The 17,380-nt window shown below is 28.3% G+C and overlaps 1 protein-coding gene across 2 annotated transcripts; it reads left to right on the forward strand.

Annotated features, from left to right (window-relative positions):
• Positions 1–4,743: 4,743 nt before the first annotated feature.
• Positions 4,744–13,415, forward strand: LOC127280809 (deformed epidermal autoregulatory factor 1). 2 transcript variants are annotated; one of them, XM_051304073.1, is made up of 4 exons: positions 4,744–5,243; positions 7,599–8,063; positions 11,569–12,009; positions 12,372–13,415. In XM_051304073.1, exons 1-4 carry the CDS (start codon positions 4,989–4,991, stop codon positions 12,570–12,572), a joined length of 1,362 nt encoding a protein of 453 aa, XP_051160030.1. In that variant the 5' UTR covers positions 4,744–4,988; the 3' UTR covers positions 12,573–13,415. The 2 variants fall into 2 exon arrangements, with proteins under 2 accessions (XP_051160030.1, XP_051160029.1); XM_051304072.1 differs by having other exon boundaries at positions 4,821–5,243; positions 7,572–8,063.
• Positions 13,416–17,380: the final 3,965 nt, after the last annotated feature.

Genomic DNA, 17,380 nt, shown 5'->3' on the forward strand with positions numbered 1-17,380 from the left:
AAAATTACAAAACTTGGGTAATATCTAATTGATCACTAAATACACACACTGGAAAAAAATTCGCTTTGGTCCCGAAGATACTTTTTGAGATAATTAAGTTTAAACTTTTCACAATTTTTATCAGGTTAATACATGTAGTTCTTTAAGGACGAAGTTAGGTTTTATTGGTTAAACATTTTGAACTAACTTCAATTTTATAAAAATCACATGCATTAACCTGATAAAAATTGTGAAAAATTTAAACATAATTATCTCAAAAAGTATCTTCGGGACCAAAGCGAATTTTTTTCCAGTGTGTGTAGTTAGTGATCAATTAGATATTGCCCAAGTTTTGTAATTTTTCAGTTTTCTCCAAGAAAGTTATTTACATTTGAAAATAGTGAAATTAAGCAAAGTGCCAATTTTTATTGCTTTTTATTTCACATTTATGAAGAAAAAAGGAAAAAAGTGCTAAGAAAAACTAAAAGTTAGTCACAGGTACTTTATATTTGGTAAAGTTTTTTTTAATTTAATGACTTCTCTTTCTCACATTTAATAGATGAAATTTGCAAATTTAGGTTATTTGACAGGCAAACTTGAAAATCATATTTTATTTATTATTTCACATATTTAAATAATTACATCAATTGATAATGATAAATTTATTCATTCTTAGTAAATTACAAAAAATTTTTTTTATTTTTATGGTAAATTCTACGTATTTTTGCATATTTTCTAATGGCTAAAAAATTGACAGTTTTCAGCACCTCATATACTTTAAATTCATATTTTGCAATAAATAATTAAAATTTTAATAAAATTCTTTTCATTTCGTGATCTTGATAACTTCAAAATCATTCCTGCAAAGTATTATAATTTTTAAAAATTAGTCAGCGACGACTTCAGTCGAAATATAATGGATTGATCCAAAGTCAATAAATTTTTACTACCGCACCTTGCTCTAGTAAAAAGTTATTGACTTTATTGTTAAGGTGCTTTTATACCTCAAATTTCGATCAGATGAACATTATTTCTGGACCGTGAAAATGCGTGAAAAGTCATTTTCACGGCGGGTATTTTTGAATTGTTTTAAACAAAAAATGTTTTTTTAAGAAATATAATATTAAATAATTGTTTTAATATGTAAGAACACTTTAAAATAGTGATAGAAAAATGATTTGATTAAAAAATATAGCAAATTTTGCTTTAAAACGTTTCTGCTACAAGAAAGTGTAAAATGACGATGTTTGTGAAACGGTTTGTACAGTGCTTCTTCCTTGTGAGTGTCTCTCAGAGTTTTGTTTATGTTATGTCTTTTTTGTTTTTAACTTGTAATAAATAATGTGTGCTGAAAATAAATCGGTAAGTTGAAATGTTTATCAAATAAATTTAAATTCTACTAATTGTTTCGAATAACTGAAAGAAACATGTACACATGTACACTGTACAAACCATTTCACAAACATCGTCATTTTACACTTTCTTGTAGCAGAAACGTTTTAAAGCAAAATTTGCTATATTTTTTAATCAAATCATTTTTCTATCACTATTTTAAAGTGTTCTTACATATTAAAACAATTATTTAATATTATATTTCTTAAAAAAACATTTTTTGTTTAAAACAATTCAAAAATACCCGCCGTGAAAATGACTTTTCACGCATTTTCACGGTCCAGAAATAATGTTCATCTGGGGTCCTATTCTCGAAATTATTCGAATATTGTTCGTATGCGAGCAAATTCGATGGGTAAGTTTCGTGCACGAAGCAACAACCGTATTCTCGAGCACCATTCGAAACTTCGTTCGACGATCGTTCGTAGACGAATAGGTTGTACAGTGTTGCCGTCGTTTATTTCTAGTGACTTTCCAGTGTAATTTTTTTGAACCAATGAAATTACTTATGATATAAGAAATATTTATTGACTGCATCATTATTATTATTCTTATTATTATTATTATTATTATTATTACTATTATTATTATTATTCTCATTATTATTATTATTATTATTATTATTATTATGAATGAAACTCTATAATTGATTACAATTCGAAACTTTGAATCCCTTTTAATATGTGTACATAATATTATTAAATAATACTACTGCGCATGAGCAGTACCAAAATTCGAACACGAAACTGTTGCTAATCGTTTCGTCTATGAACGCCTAGTGAACAGTTCGAGAATACAGTTTTCGACAAAGTTATTCGAAAGTCTTCGATTCGTGCACGGAACTCATTTCGAGAATAGCACCCCTGATCGAAATTTGAGGTATATAAGGGTCATTCTCACAAAAAGGACAAATGACACGTTCATGACATTATTTTTAATAAATAATTATAATAATTGAAAATGTTGCGGGCCTTATTATAGAAGTCAACAGAATTTAATAAGATTTTATAAAAAAAAATTGCCAATTTTAAATAATTGAATATAATCATGTTTATATAGTGTAAAAACTCCCCTCCGTTACCGTTCGCGAAGTAAGTTTTATTTAAAGAAGAATTATTGCATTCATACTGCAATAGGAAAACATCTTTTGTCTAGTAACATCTACTAATTACATTATTTATAATTGATTTATAAAGTGTAAAACAGAATATTTGTAAAATATTTTTTCCTAGAATTAAATAAGTTTTGTTCGCAAAGTAAACTCCCCTCCGTGACCAATTACAAATATAATGAGTAAATGAAAAAAAAAATGATAATTGAGAAATGAAGAATTCAAAAGTGTTTACAGTGACGATGTTGTTTTGGTCAGTACACAACATCATGAAAGAAATGAAAACAATAAGTGTCAGAAAGATTTTCAGTTTCGCAATGTTCGTCGACACAAAAAAACTCCCCTCCGTGTCCACTTTAAATTTAGTTTTTTGATAAATAAATAATAAATATTATTAATAATTTTTAGAATATTCTTTTAAATATCGCGAATACTATTATTACTTTTTTTTATAAAATTTATTATTTTTATATTAGAATCAATAAATTTTGGCTACGCCTAAAGGAAGAAAACTCCCCTCCGTGATCGCTAGTCACATCCATCGATTATAAAGCCTCATGCAAAAAAATGCACCTTTTTCGTACCTCGAATTTTGAAACTTTCTTTATGCCAAATGGTAACATATGATGACCCAATAATCCCTGCAAAATTTCAAGATGAGCATATGCCCCCTTTCGGAATTACAGGGGGTCAAAGGGGGCCATGTCAAAAAAAAAGAACATGTAATATTATCGAATAATAATGTTAAAAAAATCAAACGAAATCGTTCCTTCAAGATTTTCGTCTGCTGATTACGAATTTGAAGTCCGTTTTCAAAAATTCAAAATGGCGGAACTTATATGGTGGACAACAATTTAAAAAATCGATCCGATTGACCTGAAAATGGTTACTCGGAGGTTTTTGGGGTCGCTGATTACGAATCTGAGGTCCGTTTTTCAAAATTCAAAATGGCGGATCCAATATGGCGGACTACAATTTCAAAAATCAATCCAATTTACTTGAAAATGGTTACTTGGGTTACCTTCAGATTTGTGTTCACCGTTATTGAAACCCCCTAATTAACGATATTGAAGCCAATTAAATAGATTTAAAAGATAATTGCCCGACATTTTGGATTTTTTAAAACTGATTCCAGATTCGTAATCAGCGACCCCAAAAACCCCTGAGTAACTATTTTCAAGTAAATTGGATGGATGTTTAAATCTGTCGTCCGCCATTTTGAATTTTTAAAAACGGACCTTAAATTCGTAATCAGCGACCCCGAAAACCCCCGAATAACCATTTTCAAGTAAATTGGGCTGATTTTTGAAATTGTCGTCCGCCATATTGGATCTGTCATTTTGAATTTTGAAAAACTAACACCGGATTCGTGTTTAGCGACCCCAAAAACCCTCGAGTAACAAGATTTTATCGGATTCGATCATTGTATCGGTGACAAAATATTAAACAATTATTTTATATTAAACAATTATTTTTTAAACAATAATGTTCATAAAGATCGTAACAACGTATTTTAGAGACTTATTTAGGTCCTTCTCTTCACATAGCAATAGTCATAACAGTGGTTTTGAACTTTTTTTTTTTTTTTTTTCTTAATTCAGCATTTGTCCTTTTCGAGAGATTCACCCATAAGCACCTTAAAACTAGAAATGAAACTTTAGTACAGCCAATCAAATTAAGTGACACGAACGTGAAAATTCAACCCATCTTGACGAATATACCGGTGGTATAAAAGCACCTTAAGGTCATGTGGGCAAAGGACGTTTTTTGTGGATTTCAAGTTTCTCTGAAATAAATAATGATTTCGGATTAAAATATTCAAGACTTGATAAAGGAGGATGCAAAGCATAAGGCTGTTCTACTCATTTACTGTAACTTAACGTATGAATAATAAAAAAAAGCAATAAATAGTAAAATAATGTATTATATCATAGTTCATTCAGCGGCCAAAAGCTCGAATTGGCGCTGTTTACTGCCGTTAAGCCACATGCCGTTAAGAGACCTTCAAATAGGTTTTCTGCATGATGAATTTTCACGATCGCATCGCTGAATTTGATTGGCTCTATTGGGATTTCCGTTACTGAGAAACTCTCTGTTGAAATTTTTTTTTTGTCCAGCTTCCGCCTATCAAAGTAACTTTTAGACATAGTGGCTAGAAATAGTACTACCGAACGTAGGATAAAGATTAAATTAATTAAGTCATAATAATGTTAAATATTAAATAAATTAATTTGCTAATTATTTAAGTTTAATTTATCAGTAATTAATTTACTCTTGGACAACTAAAAATTGTTGTGCCCGCATTTCGGACGTTCTTCTTTGTTACGTTGTCGCAATCCATTGCTGCGTAAAATGTGTTAAGAAAATTTTTTACTTGAGCTCAACTATGCAACCCTGAATTAAAAGCGACGCACAATTGCTGACAACCCATCCTTGGCTTGATGCGGAACATCATCGGCCCGAGTCTGCAAACGCTATTGACCGCGAAAAGGCGAGGACAGCCGAAATGGAGGAAAATCAAACATCGGAAAGTGTCGCTGTGTTACCGGACATGTCCGAACCGTTGACGAGCGAGTCCGAGGAGACGTCTGCCCTGACGACAGAACACGAAGCCCATCCTGTAGCCGTCACTTCCGTACCGGGTGTAACTGGTGTTCAAGGAGTTGGTGTACCGGTTTCCTTACCTGTCGGCTCCATCATCGGAGTAGCAAACGCCTCCAATGGAGCTACCTTCAACGTCATCACCTCCGATCAATTACAGGTATTATTTCTATTTTATTTTGAAAATATTTTCTTCTCATTTGTTCTTCTGTATTTGTTTATTTATTTTTTTTGTTATTTACTTTAGACAATTTATGAATAAGTTGTCTACCTTTCTCCTTTTAATTATGAAATTTACTTGTATCTATTCTATTTTTTTTTCTATATACATGTCTATTACTGCAACCTACATAGTTACTCGATAACCAATCGTGTGTCATGTATTTAAAGTTCACGTGTATTGGTTTACTTTCTGTTTCTTCGAGATTGGGTTATACTGTTATTTATTTACATTATTTTCTTTATGGCTTATTTCATTAACGTAATTGAAGTTTATTTTCATTTATTGCTTATTTGTATATAAACACGGTTGTCAGTGAATTGTAAAAGTAAACAAATAGGTGATTAATGCTTTTGTATTTTCTAATTGATAAATGAAAATTCATTTAAAATTGTCATTTTTTTTTTGAAAATTATTTTATTATCTTCACTTTTTTCGAATGGAGAAATCAATGTGAAAAAGGTTCTGAACGTTCAAATAAACGAAATATTTTTTTGTTCTATGAATTTATTGCTTCCTCATGCAGGAAGCATTGTAATACTTAAATTTTTCGAATTTGATTTTTTGATGTATCTTTATGATTTTCGATCTCAGGAATCCAAAAATCACATTTTAAAAAAATGTCGTTCGGTGTGTGTGTACACTAAATTTTCATAAATATCTCGAATACTATAAGAGCTAAAGGGATAATTTTTTATTAAAATTGTAGGTCTCACTAGCAAACAAATAATGAGAGTACTTTGAGCCATATTAATAAAGATTAACTACTATTTTTATGAGCCAAAAGTTTTGAACTTTCAAATGAACAAAATTTTCTCTCTAAATCAGAATTAGTAAAAATGTTTACTAATTTAAATTAGTGACTCACTTTTGACTTTAGAATTAGTTAAATTTTACTAATGAATTAGTTAAATTTTACTAATTGTTAGTAAAAGTTACTAATAATTAGTAAAATTTTACTAATTGAGAAGCAAAAAGTGAGTTACTAATTCAAATTAATAAACTTTTTTACTAATTCAGATTTAGAGAGTTTTTCGCAACTTCTTTAAGTACAAATTTTATTACAAAATATTGTTTTAAATATCTAAAAAGAAATTATTAATTTAATAATTGTTTAATTTACTGTTCTATTTTACATTGCCGTTATAATTTTTAATAATTTATAGATTGAAAAAAATATTTTGTTCATTTGAACGTTCAAAACTTTTGGCTCATTTATTTTTTTGCATTTAAAATTTTTTTAATATCCTACTGTTATTTTATTCAGAGTTATTAATATTTTGAAATTGAAAAATTTTGAAAAACCTGCCTTTTTTGCATTAATTATTAAAAAAAATTTTTTTATGTAATTTTAAAATTATTATGAAAAATTTGGAGAATATTTAAAAACGAATCAATTGACCTATTATTGAACTTTTTATTAATAAATATTACAAAATTATTATTGTTAAAAATCTATCTCTGCAAACGCATAGAAAATACAACTTAATAGCTTTTTAAAATTATTATAATACTAAATATGTTACCATAAATTGATCACAAAAAAAGCTTCATGAGAAATGAGCCAAAAGTTTTGAACGTTCAAATGAACAAGGGTGTCTATTAGTCCTTGAAGTCGTGGAAATGTCCTGAAATTTGAAAAAATGTCCTTGTAAGTCTTGGAATTTTAATTTTTGTCATTGAATTATTTATATTTTGCTTTTAAATTTTCAAAAAAATTTATAATTTTGTCAATCAAGTTAAAAAAAATTAATTAAATAAGTAAAATGAAAATTTACTTAAATTATGTAATGTAATTTTTATTAATGTTTCTGTAATATTTATTAAAATTGTTTTTGAATTAAATTTCTGACAACAATAGTTAAACTAAAAATTATTTTATTCCTTAAGGTTCTGGAAAAATAAAAAATTTGTCCTGGAAAAGTCTTGGAATTTTAATTCAGATTTTTAGTAGACACCCTGTGAACGAAATCTATAAAATTATTAAAAATTATGATGTCAATGTAAAATAAAACAGTAAATTAATAATTTCTTTTTAGATATTTGAAACAATGTTTTGTAATAATATCTGTATACTTAAAGAAGTTGCAATAAAAATATCGTTCATATGAATGTTCAAAACTTTTGGCTCATCATAAGGAAACAAAGTATTTATGAAATGAACACAAAAATTTATACATTTAATATTTTTCACATTATTTTCTACCATTTTTTAAATGAAATTCTATATGAATTTCTATTTTTGAATATTAAAAATGTACTTTATAGTTACCCGGCTCGGGTCAATTTAAGCAGATGTTATGCGTGGACAATAGTTTCATATGTGAGCCCCGTCACGACAAGGATAGCGATCCACTACGTTGGAATGGTGAGCTGAAAGCAACGCATATTGTAATTCAAAATAGTGCCGACGACACCGATGCTGAACAACTTCATGTATCTGCTTCTAATGTACAGCCAGTGTGTAGCTGGTCGGAATCGGCCAGTATGGCTGTATTGCCAGTCAGGTGTAAAAATACAAATGCCGAACTACATAAAAGTAGATTTGGCTCAGGTGGTAGGGGACGTTGTATAAAATTGGGCCAGGAATGGTATACGCCAAGTGAATTCGAAGCACTCTGTGGAAGAGCATCCAGCAAAGATTGGAAGCGCAGTATTCGCTTTGGTGGAAGAAGTTTACAGACACTTATTGATGAACAAATTTTAAAACCTCACGCCACTTCTTGTACATGTGCGGCATGCTGTGACGATGATAGTGCTGTAAGTCATTTTTTTTTTTATTTTAATTAAACAAAATATCTTTTTAAAGGATTACATGGGTCAAATAAAGAATCCGACGTTCATAGCATTCAACTTTGAATGTTGTTTTCTCAAAACTCTAATTTTAAAGTCGGTAGCCACGATTTCTCAAAAACAGATGAACCAATTTTTCTGTAATTTGGCACACTTCTTCTACATAGTATTGACTAGTGATTAAACGAAGGATTTTTTTCTGTTGATTACAACCGATTTTACATGGTCTAAATAGTTCCAAAAATCGTAATTTGTGATAAAAAAAATACGAAGCTGAAGTACACGCAACGTTTCTTTATGATAAACGATTTTTAAAGAAATAATTTTTTGTCTGAAAAATTTATTTTTTTATAATTTGTTGATCAATGAAAACTACAAGTAATATTTTTAAGGCAAAAATTTATAGAATTTTTCAATTTAAAAAATTATTTCTTTAAAAATCGTTTATGATAAACGTTGCGTACTTCAGCTTCGTCAAAAAGAAAACTCTGCCAAAAATTAAAATTTCAATTTAAAAAAAACCACCCTTCGTTTTGGAAGAGGTCTTAAAGAACCTGTTGCCATTGGCTTAATTTTGTAATATTTATTTAAAACAATTTTATAACTAACTTATTTTATAGTGTAATTTAAGGTAACTAAGTGGTCAAATAAAATAAATTATTTATTGTATGAAAAAAAAGTTATAAGAAAATATACATTTTTTGACCCGTGTAACCCCTTAAGGGGACTTTCTGGTTTAGAATTGACAAAAAAGACACGTTTTAAAACTTTTATTGTAAGAAAAGTATTAAAGAAATTGCAAAAATTCTTTTTGGACATTGTTGTACATTACGTAGAGAAAATTTAAAAAAAAATATGTTTGTATTTAGTTAAATTTCGTAGCTGAAGGTGGCGTCTTCCAAAAGGTACCTTTTTTTGGTGCACTTGATTCCGGACAACTAGTAATATATAAATTTAAAATTCAAATGGAAATCTCTTGATAAGGATTTATTCTAGACAATAAAACTAAAAAACGATTTTTTAAAAGGTTTTATTTTATTATTTTTTATGTACATTTTTCTCAAAAATTCGCAAAAACGCTGTGTTTTTGGAGCAATTTACCTTCGTATAAAAAAACAGGGGGTAGAAATATGAAATTTTTAAGTTTTATTCTCTAGTTTTTTAAATAAGTAATCGAATGATCTTTGGTTTTTTAAAATCGATTCGGTAAATTTCGAGAAAAGTCGTTCACCGGTTTGAAAAATTTTCTTTCAAAAAAACCAGGGTGTCCAGCGGTTAGGGAAGTCAGGGAAATTTTTTAGTCAGTGAAAAGTTAAGGAATGTCAAGGAATTTAATTAAAAGTAAGGGAACTTTTTAAAAATTTGCCAAAAATGAACATTTTTATAAATTTTTCGAATTTTCTGGTGCAAGAAAAAGTTAATAATACTAATAAATAAATTTTTTTTATTATCTTAAAAATACTTTAATAATTGATACTTTTCATTTTTTTAATATTAAATATTTATTAAAGAAAAATTGGAAAAAGTCAGGGAATTTTTTTTTTTTGTACTTCTTGCTGGACACCCTGAAAAAACGTTTTGAAACAGTAATTTTATGATATTACTAAAGAACATTTTCAAGCAAAAAAAAAATCGATTTTTTTGGAATTCTAAATCAGAAAGTCCCTTTAATTCTCACTTTTCTCTAAAAAAAAAACATCTTTGGGTTAATCCATTATATTTCGACTGAAGTCGTCGCTGACTAATTTTTAAAAATTATAATACTTTGCAGGAATGATTTTGAAGTTATCAAGATCACGAAATGAAAAGAATTTTAATAAAATTTTAATTATTTATTGCAAAATATGAATTTAAAGTATATGAGGTGCTGAAAACTGTCAATTTTTTAGCCATTAGAAAATATGCAAAAATACGTAGAATTTACCATAAAAATAAAAAATTTTTTTTTGTAATTTACTAAGAATGAATAAATTTATCATTATCAATTGATGTAATTATTTAAATATGTGAAATAATATATGAAATATGATTTTCAAGTTCGCCTGTCAAATAACCTAAATTTGCAAATTTCATCTATTAAATGTGAGAAAGAGAAGTCATTAAATTGAAAAAAACCTTACCAAATATAAAGTACCTGTGACTAACTTTTAGTTTTTCTTAGCACTTTTTTCCTTTTTTCTTCATAAATGTGAAATAAAAAGCAATAAAAATTGGCACTTTGCTTATTTTCACTATTTTCAAATGTAAATAACTTTCTTGGAGAGAACTGAAAAATTACAAAACTTGGGCAATATCTAATTGATCACTAACTACACACACTGGAAAAAAATTCGCTTTGGTCCCGAAGATACTTTTTGAGATAATTATGTTTAAATTTTTCACAATTTTTATCAGGTTAATGCATGTGATTTTTAAGGACGAAGTTAGGTTTTATTGGTTAAACATTTTGAACTAACTTCAATTTTATAAAAATCACATGCATTAACCTGATAAAAATTGTGAAAAATTTAAACATAATTATCTCAAAAAGTATCTTCGGGACCAAAGCGAATTTTTTTCCAGTGTGTGTAGTTAGTGATCAATTAGATATTGCCCAAGTTTTGTAATTTTTCAGTTCTCTCCAAGAAAGTTATTTACATTTGAAAATAGTGAAAATAAGCAAAGTGCCAATTTTTATTGCTTTTTATTTCACATTTATGAAGAAAAAAGGAAAAAAGTGCTAAGAAAAACTAAAAGTTAGTCACAGGTACTTTATATTTGGTAAGGTTTTTTTCAATTTAATGACTTCTCTTTCTCACATTTAATAGACGAAATTTGCAAATTTAGGTTATTTGACAGGCAAACTTGAAAATCATATTTTATTTATTATTTCACATATTTAAATAATTACATCAATTGATAATGATAAATTTATTCATTCTTAGTAAATTACAAAAAATTTTTTTTATTTTTATGGTAAATTCTACGTATTTTTGCATATTTTCTAATGGCTAAAAAATTGACAGTTTTCAGCACCTCATATACTTTAAATTCATATTTTGCAATAAATAATTAAAATTTTAATAAAATTCTTTTCATTTCGTGATCTTGATAACTTCAAAATCATTCCTGCAAAGTATTATAATTTTTAAAAATTAGTCAGCGACGACTTCATTCGAAATATAATGGATTGACCCCTTTTAAATAGTTGGAAAACATATTTTGGTTTCTATACTTTCTATGTTTTAAGATGTTTTTTATTCATCAAGAAAATGGGTGGTCTCAAAATTTTCACGGGTAGTGTAATTTACAACAACTTTAAAGCATTTTAGTTAAGGAAAATATACATTTAGATTTTACCCTATTTTACCCTTTTTCAAACAAAATTTCCCCTATTCCCTTCTTTTTAGAAAATTTTGATGCTTTCCTGTTAATAGTTTTAAAAAAATTTTGATTTTAAAAATAAAAAATGTATGAAATTTTTTATTTTTAGACTGGTCCAGTTCGTTTGTTTACACCTTATAAAAGAAGAAGAAGAGCTAGAGATCATTCGGATAGTGAAACACCATCGCGTAAGCATAAAAGTGATAATTCACGGGACGGTAGTAATAATGATAGCGACAGTGAAGTTGTTGGTCCAGTTAAAGAAGTTTGGTCACAGTTTGTTTCTGAAGATGGTTTAGTTGTACATCAATCAGAACAAGACACCGTTCAAGCAGAAAATGGACAAGCGGATGATGTCTTTCGAAAATTGGATGATATGTCAAATAAGATGTTGAAAATTGCCTGTGATTTTAAACGTACTTTGGACGAAGCAAAAGAATTATATAAACAACAAAGACGAGAACAAGCACTTGTCGCTCAATTAGGTGGAAGGGGAGATGTAATAGAGACTGTTGGCTTGCAACCTGCTCTTGATACTCATAATAAAAAGGTAACATTATTTTTAATTACTATATTTAACATAGAAACATATTTTCATTTCTTTTCTGATTACTTTTCACTTTATTTAAAAAAAAAAACTTCTTTCGAATTTTCTTGATAATATTCCTATTGAATTATTCTTATAAAGGAATTATTAAAATAGATTTAATATCTAATAACATTAATTATATAAAGTAAAATACTTATTAATTAATTAAAATAAAGAAATTAACTTTTTCAACTTTTTTTTTTAATTTAAATCGACTAAAATGATTTTTTTTTGCACCTTAAAGTCGATCCGAGGCCTTGGTATACTTCTCACCAAGTGATAACTTTAATAATTAAATTATTGAAAATTATTTTGAATTTCAGTGCTCTAATTGCAATCGAGAAGCGTTCGCGGAATGTTCATTGTGTAGGCGTACACCCTATTGTTCAACTTTTTGTCAGCGAAAAGACTGGAGCGTTCATCAAGGAGAATGTGTAAGAGGAGCAGCCGAAACTGTAATGTTGATAGTTGAAAGCAGTAGCGCTGATGCAAGTGCTTTAGGAACAACTGGCGGGGACCAATAGCTATTGTTTCGCTCATCTATTCATTGTCAGTGTCACTCAAAATATTATATTTCAAAAATTTCATTATCTTTCATAAAAAAACAAAACATTAAGAAAATAAGATTCCGACAAGTGAAAATACTTAAATACTTAATGTTTAAAAACTGAAACTTAAAGAACACGTGGGATTGAATCCTTAAAAATTCCTTTCACGTCAATTCATTTATTTTTGCTACAGTTTTTTTAAGGAATCGTAAAATTAGGACTTTTTTTACTATAAGTTATTTTTTTGTATTATTATTTTTGTAATTTTAAGATTTTTTTTTAATCTTTAAGATATTTGTAAAAATTTGAAACGATAGTTAAAAAAACACATTTTTTTAGTTAAAAAGGAAATTAAGGGAAGTAATTAAATAAATTTAAAAATGTTTAATATTTATTAGCAATGAAAAAAATAAAAATTTATTATAGTTTTAGATTTTTTTAAAATTTAGATTATTGTCGCCTGGAGATATTTTCTTTTATCTAAATCGAATCATTAAACAAGATTTTAAAGAACATAATTTCCTTTTCACTTTTCCTTGTTAACTAAATATTATACATTTGTGTATATTCATTTATCTAGAAAAAAAAAATTATATGTATATAATTCATTTATTCACATAGGTATATATGTATATCGAAATAAGCAAGTGTATTCTTTAGTTTTAAAAGGCTACACTTGCGCTCCAAAAAAATCAACCAAAGTTGACTGATTTTTTATAATTGTGTGTGAAAAAATCATTGTAAATTCACTTTGTACATATAATCATGTATTCTATAATTTATTTGATTCACAAAATACACGATCCATTATTTCACTCACATAGGCTATTATTTTTATTTACCCTCTTGCGTTAATTAATAATTAATATTAAAACAAGGTTAGTGGAACCTCGATTACACCGTCCGACAAAATTTAACTTTTTCTTTGACCAACCAAAAAATCCAACATTTTCTGAAACTAGGACAAAAAAAAATTACCCGTGTCTTGACGTTTTGTTAGATCAAGTCGTTTGTGGTTTATAGGGGTGAAAGCAACCCCTAAATGAAAAGTGACAAGATTTTTTTTTAAATTATTAATTTTTTATAAAACTTGGTATCTGGGGGTTTTCTGGGTCGCTGATTATTAATCTGATGTCAGATTTTCAAAATTCAAAATGGCGGATTGTGCATTGAATGCGATTCAGTGAATTGAATAGTGTTTTTATATTATTTTACAAACTTGATTTTATTGAAAATCTCAAATATATTAATACATGTTTAATTTAGTCTCAGGAGATACTAATCTTTCCCTCGTTTTTCGCATTTTCGCCTTCATTCCCACTCTTTTGTCGCGTTGCGTACCTTACATTTTTCCTGTACTCGCAACATCCACACACACTCAAATCCCTTCCCATAGTCAACTTGAACACGGATCCAATATGGTGGTCAAAGTTTTAAAAAGTTATTATTTTTTTATAAAATTTGGTTTCTAGGGGTTTTTGGGGTCGCTGATGTTAAATCTGATATTTAATTTTCAAAATTCAAAACGGCGGATATTAAAAAAAAATTAATAACTTTTTAAAAATTTGATCGCTATATTGGATACGCCATTTTAAATTTTGAAAATTTGACATCAAATTAATCATCAGCGACCCCGATAACCCCTAGATACCAAGTTTTATAAAATATTAATAATTTTTAAAAGATATCTTATAACTTTTCATTTAGGGGATGTTTTCACCCCTAAAAACTACAAACGACTTGATCTAGCAAAACTACCAGACACGGGTTTTTTTTTGGTTCTTATTCTCCAAAAATGATGGATTTTTTTGTGGGTCAAAAATCGTGTCGAACGGTGTTATCCAAACAATCGGCTATCTGAACCGTAAAATATTTTATCCGAACTTCTGTTGTCCAAACGCTTTTGAGGGTTCCGTACCTGAAGGGGTAAACCTATTAATGAAGTATGGCATACACCCACCATCCCTAGCGGTTACACGAATTTATCTAGAGGGCTGAAAATTGGTTCACATATGTATTTTGGCGTGTAGATTACAAGAAAAATATAGCGAGCACAATTAAAGTTGATACTCGTATTCTTTTTAAAGAAAACTCATATTTAAAAAAAAAAAAAGGTGTTAAAAGCATGACAATTTTGTTTCCCGTCATGACACTCTTACAATCAAGATTAACAGTAGGATTACACCTAAAATAGCGATGAATATTACAAATATTGGTAAAATATTTTTTTTATGGTTTTGGATTTATGGGTTGGATGACTTTTTGGTGCTAATAGGTGTCTTCCTCTACTCGTATTTGTCTGTCAATTTTTTTCTACAGTTTTATGTGTATTTTGTGCAAGAAAATGCATTAAAATCGTCTGCCTAAGAAAAATTAAATTTTTTTGCGAACTTTTTTATAATTTTGGATTTACGGTTGGATGACTTTTTGGTGGTAATAGGTGTCTTCCTCTACTCGTATTTGTCTGTCAATTTTTTTCTACACTTTTATGTGTATTTTGTGCAAGAAAATGCATTAAAATCGTCTGCCTAAGAAAAATTAAATTTTTTTGGGAACTTTTTTATAATTTTGGATTTATGGGTTGGATGACTTTTTGGTGGTAATAGGTGTCTTCCTCTACTCGGATCTGGCTGTCAATTGTTTTCTACACTTTTATGTGTATTTTGTGCAAGAAAATGCATTAAAATCGTCTGCCTAAGAAAAATTAAATTTTTTTGCGAACTTTTTTATAATTTTGGATTTATGTGTTGGATGACTTTTTGGTGGTAATAGGTGCCTTCCTCTACTCGTATTTGTCTGTCAATTTTTTTCTACACTTTTATGTGTATTTTGTGCAAGAAAATGCATTAAAATCGTCTGCCTAAGAAAAATTAAATTTTTTTGGGAACTTTTTTATAATTTTGGATTTATGGGTTGGATGACTTTTTGGTGGTAATAGGTGTCTTCCTCTACTCGTATTTGTCTGTCAATTTTTTTCTACACTTTTATGTGTATTTTGTGCAAGAAAATGCATTAAAATCGTCTGCCTAAGAAAAATTAAATTTTTTTGCGAACTTTTTTATAATTTTGGATTTATGTGTTGGATGACTTTTTGGTGGTAATAGGTGCCTTCCTCTACTCGTATTTGTCTGTCAATTTTTTTCTACACTTTTATGTGTATTTTGTGCAAGAAAATGCATTAAAATCGTCTGCCTAAGAAAAATTAAATTTTTTTGGGAACTTTTTTATAATTTTGGATTTATGGGTTGGATGACTTTTAGGTGGTAATAGGTGTCTTCCTCTACTCGTATTTGTCTGTCAATTGTTTTCTACACTTTTATGTGTATTTTGTGCAAGAAAATGCATTAAAATCGTCTGCCTAAGAAAAATTAAATTTTTTTGGGAACTTTTTTATAATTTTGGATTTATGGGTTGGATGACTTTTTGGTGGTAATAGGTGTCTTCCTCTACTCGTATTTGTCTGTCAATTGTTTTCTACACTTTTATGTGTATTTTGTGCAAGAAAATGCATTAAAATCGTCTGCCTAAGAAAAATTAAATTTTTTTGGGAACTTTTTTATAATTTTGGATTTATGGGTTGGATGACTTTTTGGTGGTAATAGGTGTCTTCCTCTACTCGGATCTGGCTGTCAATTGTTTTCTACACTTTTATGTGTATTTTGTGCAAGAAAATGCATTAAAATCGTCTGCCTAAGAAAAATTAAATTTTTTTGGGAACTTTTTTATAATTTTGGATTTATGGGTTGGATGACTTTTTGGTGGTAATAGGTGTCTTCCTCTACTCGTATTTGTCTGTCAATTTTTTTCTACACTTTTATGTGTATTTTGTGCAAGAAAATGCATTAAAATCGTCTGCCTAAGAAAAATTAAATTTTTTTGGGAACTTTTTTATAATTTTGGATTTATGGGTTGGATGACTTTTTGGTGGTAATAGGTGTCTTCCTCTACTCGTATTTGTCTGTCAATTTTTTTCTACACTTTTATGTGTATTTTGTGCAAGAAAATGCATTAAAATCGTCTGCCTAAGAAAAATTAAATTTTTTTGCGAACTTTTTTATAATTTTGGATTTATGTGTTAAATGACTTTTTGGTGGTAATAGGTGTCTTCCTCTACTCGTATTTGTCTGTCAATTTTTTTCTACACTTTTATGTGTATTTTGTGCAAGAAAATGCATTAAAATCGTCTGCCTAAGAAAAATTAAATTTTTTTGCGAACTTTTTTATAATTTTGGATTTATGGGTTGGATGACTTTTAGTTGGTAAAAGGTGTCTTCCTCTACTCGGATCTGGCTGTCAATTTTTTTTTACACTTTTATGTGTATTTTGTACAAGAAAATGCATTAAAATCGTCTGCCTAAGAAAAATTAAATTTTTTTGGGAACTTTTTTATAATTTTGGATTTATGGGTTGGATGACTTTTAGGTGGTAATAGGTGTCTTCCTCTACTCGTATTTGTCTGTCAATTTTTTTCTACACTTTTATGTGTATTTTGTGCAAGAAAATGCATTAAAATCGTCTGTCTAAGAAAAATTAAATTTTTTTGCGAACTTTTTTATAATTTTGGATTTATGGGTTGGATGACTTTTTGGTGGTAATAGGTGTCTTCCTCTACTCGGATCTGGCTGTCAATTGTTTTCTACACTTTTATGTGTATTTTGTGCAAGAAAATGCATTAAAATCGTCTGCCTAAGAAAAATTAAATTTTTTTGCGAACTTTTTTATAATTTTGGATTTATGTGTTGGATGACTTTTTGGTGGTAATAGGTGTCTTCCTCTACTCGTAT

The sequence above is a fragment of the Leptopilina boulardi genome, unplaced genomic scaffold (genome assembly GCF_019393585.1).
Source record: "Leptopilina boulardi isolate dan_hultmark-lab unplaced genomic scaffold, ZJU_Lbou_2.1 LbouV2_255, whole genome shotgun sequence".
Classification (NCBI taxonomy): domain Eukaryota; kingdom Metazoa; phylum Arthropoda; class Insecta; order Hymenoptera; family Figitidae; genus Leptopilina; species Leptopilina boulardi.